Source organism: Corvus moneduloides, chromosome 12 (genome assembly GCF_009650955.1).
Source record: "Corvus moneduloides isolate bCorMon1 chromosome 12, bCorMon1.pri, whole genome shotgun sequence".
In the NCBI taxonomy this organism is placed as follows: domain Eukaryota; kingdom Metazoa; phylum Chordata; class Aves; order Passeriformes; family Corvidae; genus Corvus; species Corvus moneduloides.
In genome coordinates, this window is record NC_045487.1 from 4200600 (window position 1) to 4216323 (window position 15724).

At 42.8% G+C, this 15724-nt stretch overlaps 1 protein-coding gene across 2 annotated transcripts in view; it reads right to left on the reverse strand.

The window, feature by feature from the left end:
• Positions 1 to 15375, reverse strand: part of CDH13 (cadherin 13) — a 449036-nt gene extending 433661 nt beyond the window's left edge. For both annotated transcript variants that reach the window (XM_032121641.1, XM_032121640.1), the window contains exon 1: positions 15204 to 15375. In XM_032121641.1, the coding sequence (XP_031977532.1) occupies positions 15204 to 15248 (45 nt within the window). In that variant the 5' untranslated portion in view covers positions 15249 to 15375. The remainder of the gene's footprint in view (positions 1 to 15203) is intronic.
• Between the last annotated feature and the right edge of the window lie 349 nt (positions 15376 to 15724).

The window sequence follows — 15724 nt, forward strand, 5'->3', positions numbered from 1 at the left end:
AAAAAAAAAAGTTAATGCTTTATAAAGTGCAGCTACCCACAAGACCACTCTGACATTTCAGGAGTCAAGAGGAGCTATTATTAGCTGTGTCTAATAATATTGCAAGTTCCCACCCATGGAATCTGTGTGCAATCCTCCATTGAATTGGCAGCCTTTGGCAGTATCACTGCCACATGATTTGAACCAGGCAAGTCTCAAAAAAGCTGCTCTAGCACTGTGTAGCCAACTAGAAAATACCTTCACTGCTCTAGGGAGACGAGTGATCCCTTTGGAATTGGTTTTTGGAACAGCAAACTAATGAATCACTAACAGCTCTAAAGTAGACAATGTATTGCAACACAGTATGTAGTGCTGCAGAGCTGAAGGAAATCTGTTTACAGTGCTTCAACAGACACTTGAAATCAAGATGCTCAAGAAGGATGAGGCTGTTAAGAGAGAATTGAGGCTCCAAGTACTGAAGCTCTAAGTGAAGTTATCCCCACCGGGACCATCAGCCATTCCTGGTGCCAGGGGTGGGCTCTGACCCCCAGGCACGTTAACCAAGCATGACAGGGTGAGGCACAGCTCAAGGGAGGGTGTCCACATGGAAACAGGGCAAAGGATGGAGCAAGAAATAACCCTGTTCTCTTGGGCCTGTTAGTGCCTGTCCTTCAGTGCTAACAGAGATCAGAAGTCACTTCTGTCATTCAGACACACTCAGTGCCAACCTCCCCCCAGCCACAGCCGCCTGGAAACCTTGTCACTGTGATTTATGTGATATTTGCTAATGGCACAGGGTTGACACCAAACTTTGCATTCAGGCCAAAGGTCAGCCTGATGCATATGGTTGGTGGGAAAAGGCACTGCTTTGCAGTTCAGATTCTCAGTGAAGCCACACAGTCTGAAAAGAGAAGCTAAAACACAAAAATACTATCAAAGTCCACACAGTTTGCTGGGCAAGGGGAAAACCAAAGCTCAAAACCCACTTCACACTAAGGACACTCAAAGCCATGGCTTTGAGGAAGCTCCCTGCCCTGCTTTTGCCCAGACAAAGCTGGGCTGTTACACAAATCAGATGTTTTGGCCAAAAGGCCAGAAGTGTAGTCCAAAAAGTATGCAAAAAGGAGCATAAGTTTGAAGGGAACAGTTAGAGCTTTGTCTGGAAAAGACAACAATTTCAGTTTCAATTCACCATTGCTGCTTATCCAGTGACTACATATTTTAGAGCAGAGAATTACTAAATAAGACAAAATACCAGTTTATCCCTTCTTTTTCTCCTCCTCTTTTTAAGTCCACAAGCATTGCACACCTCCCAGTCCAGCAGCCTTGTTTTTACATGAAGCTTTGCCACTAGCACTAAACAAAACCAGAGAGCTTTCATTACAGGTGCTAAGGAAGCTGATCAATAGTTTACCCTTTCACACAAATATGTGGAAAAGGAACAATTTAAAAGACACATTGGTTATTATTTAAGTGGCTTTCTCAAGATTTGTTGTCAGTGAAATTCATGTAAATACAGCCACAGGAGGTGACTACACAATGAACCAAGGAATAAGAAAATGGGATGAGAAGGGAAAAATGTTTCTCTCTGCTGCACCAGACTTGACCAGTATATGACAGGCAGCAGTGTAGTACAAATAAATCAAACATGGATATCATTTACAGCTAGGAAGCTTCAGACCAAAAAAATCCAAATTCCACTGCAGTTACTGGAAAGTAGTTTTAGAAATATCAAAAATATCTGTAGCAATGCCAGATCAGAGCCCTACCCAGCTGCTGCACAGTCTTCCCTCCATTCCCCAAAGAGGGTCAAGGTGAACATTTAACCTGGTCACCTCATTTAAAACCTACCCCTAACCCAGAACCTGACACACGACTCTGCACACCCTGTGCATCTCTGGCTTGTAGGCTGGGAGAGATGGACTGCATGTACTTGCTCTGCTTGTAAAGCAAAGGAATGTGCTCACAAAACAACCACAGTTTTATGAGGAAAAGAAGGGAGGATCTTTAGTTCCCATCATATTTGGAGCCTTATTCAGAACTGCACATGCTCCCCAGGAACAGTGATGCCACAGGGAGTGGCAGTGTCACAAGGCTGATGTTGCCCTGCCTCAGCCACGGTTCTGTTTCCATCCCCTGCCCTTCCAGGAGGATTTCAGCCAGACTGAGCTCTGCAGCCCTGACTGAACAGGGTACTTACACCACAGAGCACCCAGGGAATTACTCCCTTTTTAAAGCAGCTCACAGCAGTGTTACGAGGTGGCCGCATCCAAGCTAAGGCTGCAGCTGGCTGAGGATTTTGGCAGGGACTTCCCACAGGTGCCTGAGCCTTAGTTCTGTGTCAGTGTTACTGATTTAAAGTGACACTTCCCATGAAACCTTACGCTTGGAATACAGACACCTGCCCACCAGGCAAGTCAGTCAAGACCAGAGTGCCAATTATACAAGCATAGCATACCAAAAAATGAAGATTTTGGGATGCAGCAGACACCAACTACAGGCCAATCCCTGACCTGGGGAAATCAAAGTTGACCTGAACCTCTACACCCGTATCAGGCTAACTCACACATAGTAGAACAGAAGGAATAACAGCGGAGCTCGGGCCTGGAGGCCTCTGTGCTACCCAGGCTCCCAAGGCAGAAATCAGGATGCTGGTTTGCTTGCAGTCATTATACATGTACAAGAAAAAACTGCAAAGTAACTATTTTTCTATTTTTGTTTTCTATTCAGTGTTTTGAAAGGTCAAATGTATTTGCACTCTGCTGTGTTGCCTTTATCAGTGCTTAAACTCAAGTACTGCCAGACAAATCACGAGTCATACAAACACCCCAGAAATACAATGTCAGAAGCAGATCCATTGTACATGAATTGCACGCTCAGTTGTCAGGGGAGGATTGTTTCTGTTTTAAACATGGAAGGACCTGCAGAAAACTAGCAGCTAGTTTGCAAATGTGCCTGAAGCCAGGTCCTCTTCCTTTTAATCTCTTGTTCTTTAGCTGGCCTCCAAGAGTTGTCAGAAAAGTAAGAGGAAAGGAATAAGCCTGTGAAATTATATATTAGCAAAAGTGGTAGGACAGGGGAAGTCACATAATATCTGACAAAAACCTTGGAGCATTTATCTTTTCTAACAGTTGCCCCATTTCAGCAAGACATTGCCCAGCTCTTCCTGGTAGCTGCCTTGCTTCATATTTATTGCTAGAAAGCAGTATCAGGGCTGTATTTCCCCTCTGAGGTTCTCTAACCCTTTCTTACCTTTCAATTTTCTTTAGGACATACTCATGTCCATCAGTAAGCAGTTAAAAATCAAGTTGGTGTCACAGAGGGGACATGTGGCAAGTCACCTTCCTGACAAATAAACCAGCTTCAGAGAGTTAAAGCAACATGCAAACAGTTTCAAAAGAAATTGCAAAGTGTTGTCCTGCAATGAAGGCTGCTTTGGCCTCATAACTTATACCCAGTTTGTCTTCTGTTCTCTCCACTCCCATTCCTTCCCCATCCAGTTAGGCAATTAGAGGAAGGGATGTCCTAAGTTTATTTCATCTGTGTGATAACAAATTTCCCAAAGCATCAGCAGAATGGGTTTAATGATAATGAACACAACAACATCAAAGCAGTAAGAGATAAGTGTTGTCCATCAAGACGTAGAACAAATTATAATAAAGCCCCACCAAAACGTAAAATGTAAAAGAGAGTAGAGTTCTGTGGCAGCTAATGAATGCTGGAAATGGATACAGAGGTTTACAAAGGATTAAATTTCCTGCCTCTCAAAAAACCAGCCTGCCGATATACACAAGTGTGCATAAACAGTATCACCATTTCCTGGTGCCAACAACTGCAGATCTAGATAGGAGCAAGAGCTCTGGATATGGGTGTCAGCCTAAGCTCTGAGGCAAGATTGTGTAAATGAAGATGTGGAAATCAGGCAAAATCAGTCTGTGCTCCATTCCTGTATCACAAGTATAAAAGGCTGCTTTCCAAATCCTAACAGCTGCAAAAAGTGACAGCACATTGAATACCATTTTGTTTTTCTTTTGGTTTTGCTTTCCCTTCCATTTTTGTTCTTTAAGGTTTGCTCTTCTTTCTCATATTCCTCAGTCAACCAGTGAAAAGGAGAAGTTCAGCAGCTATGTCAGCATGTTTATTAACAAATTACTACCCCAGCGCTTCTGGCCCCAGGAGATCACCAACCTAACACCATTATTGGGGTAAATGAAATTCTCTTTTCCACGTGTGCAGAAAGGACTGAGGGAGAAAGGAATAGGGTAATATGAACATAGCAGGAAAAGAGCAAGGTTTGGGCCAGATACATAAGTACTTAAACTACAACTCTTCGAGTTCCCTACTCCATTAGCCAAAGGTTAGAGCTTAACACTGCACTAACTCTGGAGAATCTGCAGATTACCCAGTGAAAATATGACCTATGTGAAATGTTAAAGGAAAGTGACCCCTCAGGTGTGTCTGATTCTCACCATAGTGCAGGAAAACCTCCATCATCTTCTCTTCTATCACCAAAAGAAAAACATCTATAAGCACCAAGAGCAGGGATGGAATTTCCAGCAGAGCCTGTTGAAGCCCATCTATGAGAAGTTAAACCAAATAGTAAAAATTATTAACCCTTTCCCCCAACACTAGGAGTTCTGGAGGAAAGTTTGAGTATAAAAACTAAAAGCACTCAGACTATCTGAATTATTTTAAAGTGATGGAGGAAAAAAGAGAAAAAAGTAATTTGAACAAGGAAATTACAGGAATGTTGATGCTTCCAGTCAGCCTGGAGGTAAGGCAGAGAGAGCCATTCGTGCTGTGCACTATGGCTTTTTATTCCTACATATCCCAGCTAGACTCCACAAACACACAGCATGCAGAAATCAGAAGTCAAGGACTAGTTGGAGAAACAATTCTGTTCAGGTTCAACATGAGTTATTGCAGACAAGCAAGTCAGTTTGTTTTACTCAAACTCCTTCACCCACCCCATAATCAATGTTTAGCTCCCATGCACAGCAAGAAACAGGTTCTGTGCTTGTGTGCCTTTGACTCCTGAAGGAGGAAAAAGCTTTGAAAATTGTATTCTTGGGAAGCAAGTGCGAGAAGTCTGAATCCTCATTTCAGAGAGACAAACACAGGAAGAAGCAGCTGTTCCACAAAGTCAGGCAGTGGCTTTCAACAGTCCATACAAATCTACAGAGTCTCGTGTTTTGGGCACGTAACAAACGGTGCATCCACGTGTCTTAGTCCTCCCAAGAATTCAAACATTTGGGTGTGTCTCCCTAACAGAAGCACCTTAGGTCAGCACTATCCTACTTCCAGAAGTTAACCTGGGAGGGAGACAGCCACAAGCAGCAGCTCACCTCCTGCCAGAGGAGCCCAAGCTTTTGGCAGCTCTGCCTCCTCCAAACTGAGGAAAGGAAGGAAGAAAGGAACCTCTATCAGTGAGCAGATGGTAGGAGAAATATTCTGCCACTGAGACTGTGTCTCCTGTTGCAGTGAAAAGATGCAGCACCTCTGCCCTACCCAAGCACTGGAGCAGAGTTTGTTGTGCATTATCTCTCCCCATTTTCTACCCCAAACTGCTTTGGTCTGAAATGCCTTGAGTGTAAATAGCACTGCCAGCCTCCTGCTCCTCCTCTGCTCCAACTGACCATTGTGCCAGCAGCCACCACAAACACCAGCTATGAGCAAGCACACTCCATTTCCTTATGCCTAAAGAACTCTGTACAGTTATGATTATATTTTTATCTTCTTATTTCCTCTACATGTAAATAACTATTGTACAGAGATAGGCAGTTCCTTGGCAAATCATAACTAAATACATTCTTGAAAGCTGAGCTGCATTATTAAAATACTACTGAAGACACCACCTTCTGATTGGCCTAAAGACTGAATTTATTCTGGGCTCCCTCCAATCAGAATTAATCTGTCTGGAGTACAATGAAGTGTCACCACTGAATCAACATCAGCAGCCCAAGTGACAGCAGCTGACATCATTACTCACCTAAGATAACAGACCTCAAGTCATTGAAACAGGCAGATGTTGGAGGCTGTCTCCTGTTTCAGAATAATGTTCCTGTCGTAACTGAGCAGTTATTTTAGGGAAGCAAGGATAAATTCATTACCATTTGTAGGGTGCTCAGATATCACAGCAATAGAAGCCATGTAAGCATCCTGGTACGCGCACAGGAGGAATGCACGTGGCATTGACACCAACCATCCTTCACCCAGATAGCAAAAGGAGGGGCAATGCAATCAATCCACATCCACTGGAGACTTGCTCCTGCATTGGTGCGAGCAGCAGTGCTTTGCTATTGCAAACACACAAAACTGAAGTTGAGAGATGTGCAAGACCAGCAGTAATTTCGACAAGAGACAAAATTTCACTATTTATTACCAGCATCTTTATCTTACTGCCCAGTAACACATGGTATGTGAATTTATCAGCTGCTCTTTTCCCAGATTACAATAATCAATACCCTCACCACACAAAGTACCACATTTCTGCATTGATAACTGTACTGCAGAGATCAACAGTTAGGGAAAACTGTTCATGACATTTAACATTGGAGATTGCATTCTTGTTTATTATTTTTAAATGAGATCTTGTAGTTTAAAGCATTAGAAGAAAACAATTATTTCAAAACTGTATGTCAGAGGCTTATCTACTCCCAAAAAGCAGGGAATGTGGGTGCAAGGAGGTGTGTTTCCCATTTCTCCAGGCTTTCCTGACCATCCCTTCAGCTTTGTTCCACCGAATAACAACTCCTGCAATGGTATTGCCACATTCCACACAGAGTTCCACAAGGCCAAGGCAAGACAGAGAACGGATTGAGAGTGCTCAAGGCCAGGCTGGGCAGGGCTTGGAGCAACTTTATCTAGTGGAAGATGTCCCTGCCCATGGCAGGGAGTTGGAACGAGATGATCTTTAAGGTCCCTTCCAACTCCAACCATTTTATGATTCATTATTAAAGAGAGATGATCAAATATGCACCTGACTAGTTTAGTGTTCAGGTCAGAGCTGTGTATCAGTAAACTGACAGAAATATCAATATCCATAAATCAAGATTTATAGAGTTCAGAGTCCAGTTAGTTCAATCTGATCATGAATTATGAAAACAAACATTTTGGAAAACAATAAAACCACTTTGCCTGACACACAATACAACCTTCAGGTAGCAAGCTAGTACACATGCCCAGAAATCAAAACTGACTTTTATGTATTGTTCTATTTTAATGTCATTCTCATTTATCTCTACCCACGGGTATTTCATTTTGCATTTCACCTGGATAATACCCAGGACTTCCTGGCACTTGCAAGAGCAGTTATCTCGGCAGAAGGACAAGCTGAACACCTTTTAATTTGGCCAGTTATTTAACTGTACAGAACAGCTCAAATCCACAGCTGAGCTATCCATTCTTGCTGCAGAGCGCAGTAGGAGTTGCTCAGCTTCCTCTGACAGAGCTCTGAAACAATGGGTTTAATGGGGTGGGAAATGCCCATGCAATGCTAATGCCTAATTCCATCTCCTTTCACTTAGGGAGCAAAGTAGCAGATGCTCTGGATTTCCTGCTTTGTCAATTTCAGAGCAGTGCTACGTTCAGTTCTCACATTTTGTTATAGCTGTTTGTTGTCTGATAAAACGTGGTTCCTCAGGGACAACGCAGGGCTGTCTCAAGAGAAGTGTATAAATACACCTTATTTGGCAGCAGAGGAACTCAAAGCAAGAAAGTTTGTCTATGGGAAAATGCAAGATCCTGGGGACACTGTTTCTGGGGTTTTCTCTGCTCCCAAGCAGTTACCAACCGTTGGCTGAAAATTATATTGTAATTAGACACAAGAAAACTATAACAGGCTAAGGAAGGGGAAATTTTACATGATGCTCTCCTGCCTCTATCCTTATATGTTGTCTCTACAAGCTGGGGATCGTACTCCTATTTCAGGCAGCTGAGATATCTCCCTTTATACAGTGACCCCATGAACAACTGCCAGCGCTTGTTTTACTCTTACGGGTTCAAAATCACCCGCATTTGACTCCAGGACTCTTTATTGACAACTTGCACAGAAGCCCAATTCCAAGTTATGCCAAGAAGATGAAAAGAAAGAGATTAAGTGTCTATAAAGTAGATGAGCCAATTATCAGCATGATAAGTGCTTTGTAACATGTTTGGGGTTTTTTGCTCCATAGCAATTTGAACAAAACTCAATGTGTCGACACTTTTATGGATTGATTTGAAGCAATAGAAGAAATTATCCATCCTCTTTCTACATGTGCCACAGATGTGTTCCTGCCCATGTGGCAGCCAGCCATTAATGCAGAGAAGCAGGACTCCCTCAGCTGTGTTTCCAGCCAAGTCTGTCAACCTTGCCTTGGAGCAGGAAGGGAGATCTCACACCCAGCCCAGGGGAGGGAGAGGGGTAACCAACAGCAGCCCTCAGCACACAAATAGTGACAGTTGAGCTAACCTGAGCTTACAGGTACAGAGATTTGCAAGGGAGCATCTCTTATCCTAAACTCCAGCTGTATGTATAAATATTTCTTTGCATACTGCCACGTTAACCTCTCAACAGCCTAGAACCTCTAATTTGCAGCATTTTGAGTCCATGTTACACACAAGTTCCACAAGGTTCCATCTGCCACGATTACTCAAAATCCTAAAACCTCTGCAAACTTTTAGAAACACACTTGCTGTGTGTACTGTTAACACTGCCTTCATACACACAAGAATTATTTGCTCTTCATTATGTACCAGGCTGCAAAATCCTTGGGCATTAAATATTAACTTTTAGAAATATATACATTGTCATTACTAATAAGAAATTAAGCATTAGTTGTTCACAGCAAGAGAATGAAATAATTTAGACTGAAATAGATACCTATGAGTGGTTTGCTAGGGGTTTTTTTAGTTATTTAAATGATAGTTTTGGGAGTAGAACCTTTATCAAATGGAGTCTAAGGAATCCTAGGTAATAAAATATTATTAATTTCAGGGAGCTGCGTATGGGTATCTAATTTTAAGATATTTCAAAAGCTTGAAGGTGGATGTTCTGTTTTCTAAGAACAAGACCCATAAAGATACCAAATTAAACATCCATACATGGACATTCATAGATATCAGAAGTTATTTAAACACCTTAATCAGCTTTTCCAAGTGGTTAAGAGATACTGAAAACTGCTGTGTGCTGAAAAGATTCACCCCACTCTTAATACCTCATATTTATTTTAGTCTGTTCATAGAACTCCTTTAACCAGCTCCATCAAACCAAATCTTAAAATCCTTCTTTTTTTCCTCTAGTCAAGAAAGTTATTGGTGCAAAACAATAGAATATTGGATAAGATAGAAGCAGAATGAGTTCCCCTCATACGAAATAGTAAGGCTTTCAAAGAATTAGATTCTTCCATTTGACACAGTATACAGTCCACATCACACACAAAAAAAAATTTAAAAGCAGCAGTGGGCAAATTTCCAAGACCTCTGAATAATGAAACAGTGGTTAATAAATCAAGTCTTCTTTTTCTCTGCTCTTTGGCATTTAATATCCTACTGATTTGTGTACACTAACATTGTGTTAGCTGCAGGACACATGAAGTGACAGAAGAACACAGCCTCCCATCTGGACTGGTCCCATCCATCTGGTGATTAGGGCAGGGCAGAGTGCAACCATATGGCCGTGATCAAGAACCCACTAATAGCATCCAGAGTGAACTGGGAAGCGCCATAGCCCACTTAGTCTCCTAAGGATGATAAATGCCTCTCATTCTGTTTCTCCTCCCCAGTGGACATTGTAAATTTGTCTTTTTGCCTGCACAGATGAACTCTAGTTAGAATCACAGAATACGTGGCATTGGAAGGGACTCACAAAGATCATTGAGTCCAACTCATGGCCCTGCACAGTACCATCCTCCAGAGTCACCCATGTGCCCAAGAGCGTTGTCCAAACTCTTCTTGAACTCTGTCAGGCTTGGTGCTGTGACCGCTGCCCTGGGGAGCCTGTTCAGTGCCCAACCACACTCTGAGTGAAGAACTTTTTTGTAATACCAAACCTAAACCTCCTCTGACACAACTTCAGGCCATTCCCTCGGCTCCTGTCACTGGTCACACAGAGCAGAGATCAGCGTCTATCCCTCCTCTTCTCACTGCACTGTAACTGCAGTGAGGTCTCTTCTTATTCTCCTCCAGGCTGAACAAGCCAAGTGCCCTCAGACACTCCTTACACAGCTTCCCCTCAAGGCCCTTCTCCATCTTCATTGCCCTGCTTTGGACACTCTCCAATAGTTTAATATCTTTGTTATATTTTGGAGACCAAAACTGCCCTCAGCACTCCAGGTGAGGCCACCCCAGTGGACAGCAGGGCAATCCCCTCCCTTTCCCAGCTGCCAAAGCTGTGCCTGATGCCCCAAGGACACAGTTGTCCCTGCTGGCTGGAATACCAGTGATACACACCAAAACAGCGAGTTTAGCCCCTGTAACCGTCCATGAAACAATTAAAAAACCTGCTAACCTGACCTTTCTACTCAAAGTCCTAAATGAAGCCCCCATCCTCTGGGAAGGTTTATGCTGTCATAGGAGCTCCAGAACCTGAGGCCTGAATCCTGACACATGGCACGCTGGAGATTAGAGATTCACTCCAGCAGTGATGCAGGAAGAGTGGAACACTGAGGGCTCTGTTATCTGGTTCGCTTTTACATATTAATAGAATGGGAAGAGCCTGCTTATCTTGCAGCAAACAGGAAGAAAAGGAAGGCAGAACTTCACAACTCCTTGAAGGGGCACCGCTGTTGCCATCCACGTGGTTCTAATAGTCCCTGTGACACCGGTCTATTGAGATAGCTTTTAGGAATACTAATTTCTTAGCTGCCAAGCCACTAAAAGCCAAGTCAATAACCCCCAGTGAATCACAACACAAATATCACACGTGCTAAAACAACCTTTTTGAAGTTTTGATCATCAGAAACAGAAAGCAGGTCCCAACATATCCCCTAAGCTACATCTTAGGTTGAAGGATTGACTCTCAGGGGTACACAAAGTGGGATTTAATTGCCATAACTGCAGAAGCATTTTCATGTTTTCACTTGTCTACTATAACAACCCCCCTCGCTTAGCAGTAAGGATTGTGGTCAGGTCCTGTGTAAGGATATTTTTAGAGGTTAGAGCTGTAGCCAAAAACCATCCTAATTCGCTACTGCCAACCTTCCCTCCAAGGTAATGTTTGAGAAACAGGACAGCACAACTGCTGGAATGGCTCTGTGTTTTGGGAGACACTGTCTTGTGAATGAGATATGCAACTGGAAGATCTTTTTTGGCTGCATAGCCGAAAATGATGGCCTGGAACTGTGGGGAGCAAGTGTCAGCCTGCCCACAAAATGTTCATCAGTACAAATCATTATACATAGTGATTGACAATCGAGTTTCTCTAACATTTTTAAAGCATTTTTACAACTCTGATATGACACAAGAGCCACAGGACTTCTCTAGAACTCAAAAATAATAAGACCTACAGCAACATGATAGGGAAATACTCGATCAGAATTTGAGCGTTATCTGCACTGTTGTATCAACACACTTGTGTGAGCAAGACTTGTCTTTTTTCCTGAAGCTGTTCAATTTCTTTTGCTTTCAGTACCTGGGTGCTGCCTTTCAAGCTGTGCATGGAGCCCTCTTCTGGAGAAATTTGAACAAATAAAAGCTTAAGAATGCAGCAGTGTGGGCTCTGCATTAGGGGAAAGAGTTTGAGGACTAATTTTCTCTATTCAGTCTAATGACAAGCTTGTAAAATCCATACATTTTTCCAATTTAATTAGTTGCAACCCAGTGAAACATGACAGTTATTGTTAAAACCATCAAAAATATGGGGGTTTTTCCTCACCTTCTAAGCTTTACTCACAAATTTTGAGTCATCTGTCTGCATGAAACGCATAACATAGAAAAGGAAGCCTGTGAACCACTTTTGTTTTAAAACAAATATTTTGTACATAGGTTTTAGAAAATGTCCTTTGGGGAAAATGTAAAACATGCAAATTTTTAAATCTATCAGATCAGAGTATACATTTACTGCTTACTGTACCTTGTATAGTGAACTGCATAAGCTACCAGAGTACATTCAGTTTTTATTGTCAGCTTCAGATCAATAAAGCTGCACATCATAGTTATGCTTTGGAGTTTACAGGTGAGTCTGAATTAAAGGATTACTTGAAACATCTTTCTCAGTTATTCCAGCTAAGGCTTAGTTTTCCTCTTGGTGAAAACAGAGCAGTTGGTAGTAGTGTAGACTAAATCTTTGCAAATTAAAAAATTAATTTATTGCCCACCTGTTTACCAGAATTTTTGCATACATACTTAATGGGCTGCTTTGTTGAGATGAAAAAGTGATTCCCCATCTTCATCCTTTTAATGCCTCAAAAGACAATTTTTTTATACTTTAAAAAAGCAGTTGAATTAGAGGCAGACCAAGAAAACACAAAACCCAAGTTACTAATTTTAGAAATAGTCTTTTCATAAAAAAATAAGCCTTTTATAGTTCGCATTCCTATTGATATAAAAAAAATTTCCTCAAACTTTTTTCTACACTGTAAACCTTGCTGTCATTACTTTGAAATTAAGTTATTATTAACTTCTGCTTCCACAGAAAGTATTGCATTACTAGATTCCTCCTGCTTAGAAAGAATTCTATCAAACTTGATCCTTTCTGGTTCCACTAGCATTGCATTATAGGAGACAGTCTTGCTACTCCTAAGGGAGAAAAAAAGAAAACTTGCAGAAAAAGATCTCCAAATGTGTTACAACCACTACACAGCCAGATGGCTGCATTTGTTTAATATGTTGTTTCTCACATTCTTCTGTTTACTTTTCCTGTCACATGAAATTTGTGCATGTGCTGTGTCAAAGAGAAAAGCCAAACAGTGTTTCAGTGAATTCCATTTCTTTCTCTAGCATGGCACCCACTCCAATTCATACTTTAACCTGCCGGTACTCAACAACCTAGACCTGAAGACAGAATCACATACACTTCCATATTATAGTCTGATTCATTCCTCAATCCATTAACTCTTGACATGATCTAGAAAGTAAACTTGGAGATGCATTAGCTCACATGGTGGAGAGAGACATTTCCAGATAGAGCTATATATGCTGATAAAGAAGGTGGAGTGCAGTTGGAGCACTTAAGCTGGAAGCAATGCCAAAGCACCACAAACTCAGCCCTGCAATACAGCAGAACTAATCCCAGCCCAGCCTGGGAATAAACTCTGAAGTATCACTGAAAGTTAAAAATAAAGTGCACAGGTGTTTTCAGAATCAGGTGTCTGCACGTTGTCAGATTTTAAGAAGACATTAGTGTTAAAATGCCAGTTATGTTTAATAGGACTTAGAAGTCTGTCCTCTTGTATCACATACGTACTGCTTTCCTACAAGGGACCACTAAAGAAAATCCAAACTCAAGCTGATTAATTCAGTGGCATGTTAGAGAAGCTGTACCAAAAAAAAAAAAAAAAAAAAGACTGAAAAACAGAGAGAAAGCCAAGCAAAGCAGATGGGAGGTCTCAAAGCCAAGATGAGAGAGCACCAGTTCTGTACATCCACAGGTTACCTTTCCACTGCCTGTGCCCTCCCCCAGCCCCTGTGCTCCCTGAGCACTGCCTCCCATTGCCAGCCCAGCTGCCTGCCCAGGCTGAATCTCAGCCCACTGGTGGCAACTTCTCCTCCCCTGGAGCTCTCTGCGTATCCCCAGCCCAGGGGACACTGCTCAGCCCTCCCAGAGCAGCAGCTTGGCCACTCTCCTGCGCCAGTCCCGGCAGAGCCAGAGGCTGCCCTCGGACACTGCCAGGGAGCCCCAGCCCGAGCTGGCAGAGCGGCCCTGCCAGGAGCTCTGCATGTGGTACCAGCACACGCTGGTCGGCACCAAACCTATGGCCCAAGGCAGCTGCTGTCATTTGTTCCACTCCCCGGAGCAGGGTTGTTATCCCGAACCCACCCAAATGCCTTTGTGCTTGCTCACTCCAAATCCCCAGCCACCGAGCCTCCCGCTGTCCCACAGCTCCAGCCACCCACCCCCAGACACTGACTCCTGATCGGGTTAAACCAGGACCTAAATGTCCTATCCTTGACCCACAGCATGTGTGCATTCCGTTCACCCTGCTGCCTCCTCCTTACACATTGTGTAGCTCCTCTCAGCAGCAGAGCTCTCCCAATGGTGATTCCTCACCATTTTTCTCCTTGTTGCCCTGTTTGGGATAGCAGACCAAATGCCTGCTGGAGGTTGCAGTTACACAAACACAGAGGCTCAAGCTCAGCGTCCCAGCACTTGTTTGCCACTAAACCCCTACCAGCCCTCTAAGGGTTAACAAAACCTCTCGGTCGCAAGTCAAAAAGGAATTAACTTTCATCCCTGCTCAGTGCAGAGGATCTCAGCCCACTGTCACTAAATCCAAGTTTACAGAACTCCTAAGACGAAAGGAGGGAGAATGCACTTAAGCTGGACAACAACAAAGGATTTCCAAACCTGCTCTGAGCTTCCCAAAAGCGAGCCCTGTAACGGCAGCGAGAGGAAAAGAGAGTAACCGGGAGGTGCTGAGAAGTGGGAGCCCAGCGAGTCCCTGTGCTTTGACAGGCAGCAGCAGCGGGGCTTTAGCAGCTCCGTGCTTTTAAGGCTGGGTGTTTTTTCCTCTGCTTTCTGGCGGAGGGGGATCTATTACATTTAATAAGAGAAAGGCTACAGAGCAAGTCACTAACAGAGTATTGCACATCTATCAGGAGAGTACGGGGAAGGGAGCCTTTTGCAAGGTCTGATTTTATTTTTCCTCCATATTCCCCTCTCCAATTCTTTTATAAAAAGAAAGCAATAAATAACGTGAGCTGCCTGCAACAGCCTATAAACCTACTACCCAGCACAAGCCACAGAGGAAAGAGGCAAATCAAAGTTGCAGCATTTGATATGACAGAAAATATTGCCGCTGCAGCTGCAACCGAGACACTTGAAAGATTCCCCCCACCACCCTTCCTGAAGGGACACAAAAAAAATGCTATATATCACACAGCAAATTGGTTGTAATTGTAAATCAGGGAACTATGAGATCCTACATTCCTAGCAACCGGCTTAGAGCAGAGATCCTGCATCTTTAAACAGTAATTCAAGCAATGTATAATTACTAAGAAATCAGAGCTGAATTACAAATACTTTCAAATCCAAATGCACAAAAGCAGAAAGATGAAAAAGCAAGGGAAAAACACACATTTCTTACCTGGGACAGCAGAAAAGACAGAGTAAGTTGAGTTTTGTGCTGCATTTTGCCAGACTAGAAGGTACCAGAGGCTTTTTCATTCATGCACTCGGCTGCACTGAGCATATTTTCACTGTGAAACAGCCTTTGAGAAGAGACTCTGCCTTGAGAGCCAGCCAACTTCCCAAATAGATCAGCAGCATCATCACTAAAGCATTGGATAGAGTCTGATGACCAGAACCAATGGCTTTACAAGGATGATTTCTTCACAAAGCATCCCCATTTTGCATCACACATATCGGGCAAGCACCTCTACAAACACAGCACCTTTAGGAAGCATTTTGCTTTGGTGTATTTCTGTGTTTAGTTTCAGTCTAACACATCATGCTTTACAGATCTCAATAGTATTTTCCCTTTTAGAGAGTGGAATTGCACAAGGAGAAATAAGAGCAACTCTGAGCACCACTGCAAAGAGATTCTCTTTATTAAAATGTTAATAAGGTATACTTTGTTTTCAATAAAGCAAAAAAATGACCTCTGCA